This window comes from Capricornis sumatraensis, chromosome 2 (assembly GCF_032405125.1).
Source record: "Capricornis sumatraensis isolate serow.1 chromosome 2, serow.2, whole genome shotgun sequence".
Classification (NCBI taxonomy): domain Eukaryota; kingdom Metazoa; phylum Chordata; class Mammalia; order Artiodactyla; family Bovidae; genus Capricornis; species Capricornis sumatraensis.
Genome location: NC_091070.1, coordinates 5,793,735 through 5,800,456, shown reverse-complemented (window position 1 = coordinate 5,800,456; position 6,722 = coordinate 5,793,735). Strand labels below are relative to the sequence as shown.

The 6,722-nt window shown below is 45.1% G+C and overlaps 1 protein-coding gene across 1 annotated transcript; it reads left to right on the top strand.

Moving 5' to 3' along the window:
- The first annotated feature begins 4,288 nt into the window (after positions 1-4,288).
- On the top strand, positions 4,289-6,271 carry FLRT2 (fibronectin leucine rich transmembrane protein 2). Its single transcript, XM_068966591.1, has one exon. It carries the CDS (start codon positions 4,289-4,291, stop codon positions 6,269-6,271), a length of 1,983 nt encoding a protein of 660 aa, XP_068822692.1.
- Positions 6,272-6,722: the final 451 nt, after the last annotated feature.

Genomic DNA, 6,722 nt, shown 5'->3' with positions numbered 1-6,722 from the left:
CAGCTGAAAATTTGGAGAATTCAGCCTGCTTGAGTTAAAAATCATTATTGCCTAGGTGGCTGCGATTTAACACTTGCACTGATTTGAACAAAGATACAGTTTACTGGCTGACATAATATATAGACTGTTGTCGATCCAAGAATTAGAACAAGTCTACCATACACAGTTATTTTGTGGGATTCCCAAGAAGCACAAAGCACACCCTGAGAGTTTGTTTACATTCAACGTTGAACTTGTCATAGCTGATCCACATAGTGTGATGCAGATGAGAGTTTTCTCCTGTTGAGGGGGATTAACAGTGACAGTTTGCCCCATGTAATCCCATTAGGGGCTTTCTTCAGGACCACATCCTTATGTAATGATACAAGAACCACTTATAAGTAAAGCACACCTGCCAGAGAGCAGGACCTGGGGCGAAGGGTTGGCTGCTAGGGTGCTTTCCTCCCCTTTCAGAGAACCCGATTGAAGCGCGTGGAATATTTGCATTTGGATGCACGGTGATGGCCCCCAGCCCCATTTCTGAATCCTTTGTTGGCAGCCAGTCATCATCACGGTCGCTTTTCAGTCGCTAAGTCGTGTCCCACTCTTTGCGACCCCCTGGACTGCAGCACGCCAGGCTCCTCTGTCCTGCGTTGTCTCCCAGAGTTTGCTGAAATTCACATCCGTGGAGTCAGTGGTGCTCTCTAACCATCTCATCTTCTGTGGTCCGCTTCTCCTTTTGCCTTCAATCTTTCCCAGCATCAGGGTCTTTTCATGTGAGTTGATGCTTCAATCATCAGTGCCTTGAGGCTATTCACGGATAAAGTTTCTAAACAAATCCTACCATCTTAAAACATTGGTTTGTTGTTTCTAGGACCTTAAAACTAAGCTTGCAAATGCAGTTAAGAAGCATCTATTATCTTTACATAAGAATTTAAAGACCCTGGGGAAGTTATTTTTTCTCCGTTGGAAAATTCTGTTTCTTGTGCACCACTTTCACACTTGGAAGATTCCTGTGGAATCCTCAAAAATGTGTTAGATTCTATTCTTTTAGTCTCACTTTCCTACCTTTTTTGAAGAGGAAATGCTAATAGCACCAAACAGATTTTTGTTCTTAAATAAATCACGCTTTATGAGCGTGTGTTCCTCTGATTACAAATAACTCTTTCAGCTCCTACTGGATATTAGTGTCTGTGATTCAAACATACATTTCCAAGGATCTGTTGAAGCCAAGTGATATATTTGGTCATTGTGCTACTCTACTTATAAGATGTCATTTACATATAAGATGTAATTTGAGACCATCTCCTCGGGACCAAAGTGATTGGTATGCCTTAGGCTTTTATTCTTCTCAAATCAGTCACTTAATATACTCTTGCATTTATTTTACATTTAATAAATTAAAGCATTCTGATGATTAAGTAAGAAGGCGCTCTGTCTAGGGCAGTGTTCCTCAAATTTTATTGTGCACGCCCTAGGCTCTTGCTAAGGCACACATTCTGTGTTTCCAACAACTTCCCAGGTCAAGTTCATGTTGTTGGACCAAAGACCACACTCAGTAGCAGCTATGAGGGAATGTTGGGACGTTTTGATAATTTGAAACCTAAGCTAGGGATGGCATCAAGCTGATGGCACTGAATTCACTTTCCCCACACTATCCTTATTTTTTTACTTTTCCTAAATTATTTGGTAAGCTAATAGGGAGATTTTTGCTAGAGAGGATTGCTCCTGTTTCCTGTGACAAAACATATATTTGTAATTTTTAACCAATTAAATAATTCTTGATTTTTAATAAAGTATCACACCCATCCTTTTTGCCTGGAAAGAGACTCTCTCGACCAACCTCCTTTTTGTTCCAGCGTTTTCTGAACAACTTAAAATGTATATCACCATTTCTGATCTGCAAAGGCATTTTTTAGATGGTTCACGATCTTTTTAATGGTAGAACAAATTTAACATTCTGGACAGTTGAATAGAGGTTACATTTTTTTTTTTTTTTGTCTTTTTTAACTATGTTTAAAAACATAAACAGTGGACTTCCCAAGTGGTGCTAGTAGTAAAGAACCTGCTTACAATGCAGAAGATGTTAGACACGAGAGTTCAATCCCTGAATCAGGATGATCCCCAGAAGGAGGGCATGGCAACCCACTCCAGTATTCTTGCCTGGAGAATCCCGTGGACAGAGGAACCTGGCGTGCTACCATCTGTGGGCTTGCGAAGAGTCAAACACAACTGAAGTGACTTAGTTCTCATGCGTGTAAAGATAGTCAAGGAAACAATTTCAAATAGTTCCTCTGTGCATTAGATGCAAGTTGTTTCAATTACTGTGTATTGGTGAGAATTAAGTGACTTCTAGCTTGCCGTGTCCTGTCATGTTAGCTTATTTTATAGGGAAATCAAATCTGACACCTTTCAATTAACGTCTTTACCTCTCTAATATAAAAATAGATGGAAGAGTTCTGGAGCAAGAAGCTTTGATTAGTATCTTCAGATTGCCTTTACTTCCCCAAATGCGTCTCCTATCATTTCAAAGTTTGCTGAAGGTCCTTTTCTAGAAGCAGGAAAACACTCACAGGTGGGAGGAAGGTTGCATTGTTGAAAAATAATTTATTCCTAGTCATGAGCTTGCCAGCTCTCAAAGGAATCACAGTGGTGTGTCTCATCTGTACCTAGAGGTCTCAAAAGAGGGGATAAGTGGAAATGTGCCATGGATTGGAGTTTGGTCATTCTAGGTGGTCACTCAAGTGTGAGCTGTTTGGGAGGCAGACAGATGAGAGGAGGCAAGGAGTGGGGAGGGAAAAAGAAGTCCTCTCTCTGCCTTCACACATGCATCTGTATGTCACCTTTAAACTGCCTCATCATAGTGTCAGATCAAAACGATGCAAATTTCTGTTTTATATATAGTTGATATATATTCATGTGCTTAGTCACTCAGTTGTGTCCAACTCTTTGCGACCCCATGGACTGTAGCCCGCCACGCTGCTCTGTCCATGGTACTGTCCAAGCAAGATTACTGGAGTGGCTCTTCCCTGACCCAGGGATAGAACTCAGGTCTCCTTGTGTCTGACTCTTTGTGATTCCATGGACACCAGGCTTCTCCATCCATGGGATTTTCTAGGCAAGAGTACTGGAGTGGGTCCATTTCCTTCTCCAGAGAATCTTCCTGACCCAGGGATCAAACCCAGGTCTCCTGCACTGTAGACAGACACTTTTACCATCTGAGCCCCCAGGGAAGCAGAGTACTAAGAGCCAGCAGGGAAGCCAAATGCAAAATGGGGACAGATAAAATTATCTAGAAAGATGCATATTTTTCGTTTGCCACTTTTTACTTGATAATTTTTCATTGAAACATAAGTGACTTACAATGTTGTTTTAGTTTCAGGTGTACTGATTCAGTTTTTATATTAAAAAATGGCAAATGACAAGAAGCATCTTTCCAAATAACTTTCTCAGTCTCCATTTTGCATTTGTTTATAACTGAAAAAGGTTTCACATTTTTCCCCTTAAATTGTATTTTTTGCTCAGTCAGTCATTTCATGGTGAAATATGACTGTGACCAGTTGCATTTATAAATAGGCATCCTTGATTCAGTAGATTCGGCCCCAGGCCTCTTATGCCTCTCTGTTTGGATATGCAAATAGATCTCTGAGAGAAGATGCTGACTGTGATGTAAAATTCACTGCATGATCATTGATAATGAGAGGCAACAGTATGATTTTCTTTTGACGATGAAGACAAATCATTTTCATTTCTTGAATACCTTTTCAAGTGAATTATTATTACTTAACACATTACTTAATGCCAACTCCTAGCCTCTGGGTGTTTAGTCCCAATCACAGCATTTTTGAAAAACCTACAGTCAGATCAGCACTTAATCCATTATCTACCCTTCACTGACTCTTTTCTCTCTTCTTTCCTACAACAGATTGCAGATTGAGCTTAACCAAGAAGCTCGTGGGCTGATCCACGCTGACCTGCCTGACCACAGAAGAGGTTCTGTCAGCCTGGTTGGGCCCCTCTTGGCCACGGATAACTTGGCTTCACTTGTTGCCTGGGTGGAAAATTCTTCCTATTGAAATATTTTTGCACATGGAGGACAACAGCAAAGAGGCCAACACAGGCTGAGAAGACCAGAGACCTCAAGAATATTCTTTGCCCTTGGCCTTCAGGACATTTCCTCTAGTTAGAGTTCTGGACTTGAGAACCCTGTTCAATTATTTTGGTTTAGCTATCTGTTTCTATTTTTTTATTTTTATTTTTTTACTTTTCTTTTCCCTACAGCATTGTGTTTGATTTCCATACTTCAGAAATGGGCCTACAGACCACACAGGGGCCCGGCCAGGGGGCTTTTTTCCTGAAATCTTGGCTTCTCATTTCCCTGGGGCTCTCCTCACAAGTGTCAAAATTCCTGGCGTGCCCTAGTGTGTGTCGCTGTGACAGGAACTTCGTCTACTGTAACGAGCGAAGCTTGACCTCAGTGCCTCTTGGGATCCCGGAGGGCGTCACTGTACTCTACCTCCATAACAACCAAATTAATAATGCTGGGTTTCCTGCAGAACTCCACAACGTTCAGTCTGTGCACACCGTCTACCTTTACGGCAACCAACTGGACGAATTCCCCATGAACCTCCCCAAGAACGTCCGTGTCCTCCACCTGCAGGAAAACAACATTCAGACCATTTCACGGGCGGCCCTGGCCCAGCTCCTGAAGCTGGAAGAGCTGCACCTGGATGACAACTCCATCTCCACCGTGGGCGTGGAAGATGGAGCCTTCCGCGAGGCCCTGAGCCTCAAGTTGCTGTTCCTGTCCAAGAACCACCTCAGCAGTGTGCCAGTGGGCCTCCCCGTGGACCTGCAGGAGCTGCGTGTGGATGAGAACCGCATCGCTGTCATCTCAGACATGGCCTTCCAGAACCTCACGAGCTTGGAGCGTCTGATCGTGGACGGGAACCTCCTGACCAACAAGGGCATCGCCGAGGGCACCTTCAGCCACCTCACCAAGCTCAAGGAATTTTCCATCGTCCGGAACTCACTCTCCCGCCCGCCTCCTGACCTCCCAGGCACACACCTGGTCAGGCTCTATCTGCAGGACAACCAGATCAACCACATCCCTTTGACAGCCTTCTCCAACCTCCGGAAGCTGGAACGGCTGGACATCTCCAACAACCAGCTGCGCGTGTTGACTCAAGGGGTCTTCGACAACCTCTCCAACCTGAAGCAGCTCACTGCTCGGAACAACCCTTGGTTCTGTGACTGCAGCATTAAATGGGTCACGGAGTGGCTCAGGCACATCCCCGCCTCGCTCAACGTACGAGGTTTCATGTGCCAAGGTCCCGAGCAAGTCAGGGGCATGGCCGTGCGCGAGCTGAATATGAATCTGTTGTCTTGCCCCACCACGACCCCTGGCCTGCCTCCCCTCACCCCAGCCCCGACTTCAGCTTCTCCTGTGACTCAGCCCACCACGTTCTCCGTGCCGATCCCCAGCAGAAGCTACACACCCCTGAGTCCCACAGCATCCAAGCCCCCCACAATTCCCGACTGGGATGGCAGAGAAAGGGTGACCCCACCGCTTTCTGAACGGATCCAACTCTCCATCCGTTTCGTGAATGACACCTCCATCCAAGTCGGCTGGCTCTCTCTCTTCACTGTGATGGCTTACAAGCTCACGTGGGTGAAAATGGGCCACAGTTTGGTGGGGGGCATCGTTCAGGAACGCATCGTCAGCGGTGAGAAGCAGCATCTGAGCCTGATAAATCTGGAGCCCAGATCCACCTATCGGATTTGTTTAGTGCCCCTGGATGCGTTTAACTACCGAGCTGTAGAAGACACCATTTGTTCGGAGGCCACCACCCATGACTCCTATGTGAACAATGGCAGCAACACGGCTTCCAGCCACGAGCAGACGACTTCCCACAGCTTGGGCTCCCCTTTTCTGCTAGCGGGCCTGATCGGGGGCGCCGTGATATTCGTGCTCGTGGTCCTGCTCAGTGTCTTTTGCTGGCACATGCACAGAAAGGGGCGCTACACCTCCCAGAAGTGGAAATACAACCGAGGCAGGCGGAAAGACGACTACTGTGAGGCGGGCACGAAGAAGGACAACTCCATCCTGGAGATGACAGAGACCAGTTTCCAGATCGTCTCCTTAAATAACGATCAGCTCCTTAAAGGAGATTTCAGACTGCAGCCCATTTACACCCCAAATGGGGGCATTAATTACACAGACTGCCATATCCCCAACAACATGCGATACTGCAACAGCAGCGTGCCAGACCTGGAGCACTGCCATACGTGACAGACAGAGGCCCAGCGCTACAGAGCGGATGGACATGGAGACTCTGGAGAACATGCACGTGTGTGCACGTAAAGACACGCGAGTTACATTTGATAAATGTTACACAGATGCGTTTGTGCATTTGAATACTCTGTAATTTATACGGTGTACTATATAATGGGATTTAAAAAAAAAAGTGCTATCTTTTCTATTCCAAGTTAATTACAAACAGTTTTGTAACTCTTTGCTTTTTAAATCTTAAAAAAAAAAAAAAAATAGTTGCTGAAGTACTGTACAGGGTTGTACAATGAGAACCCAATGCCAGGGTGAAAGAATGAGTGATTCTTCCTCCTGATGCAATTCACCACTTCACTGTTGATGCTTCAGAACAAATTTATTTCCTAGAGTTGGTGGTCAGATAAAAGGGCAGGTTAAAGTGGGCTCATCAGAGTAGGACAGATAATAGTCATAG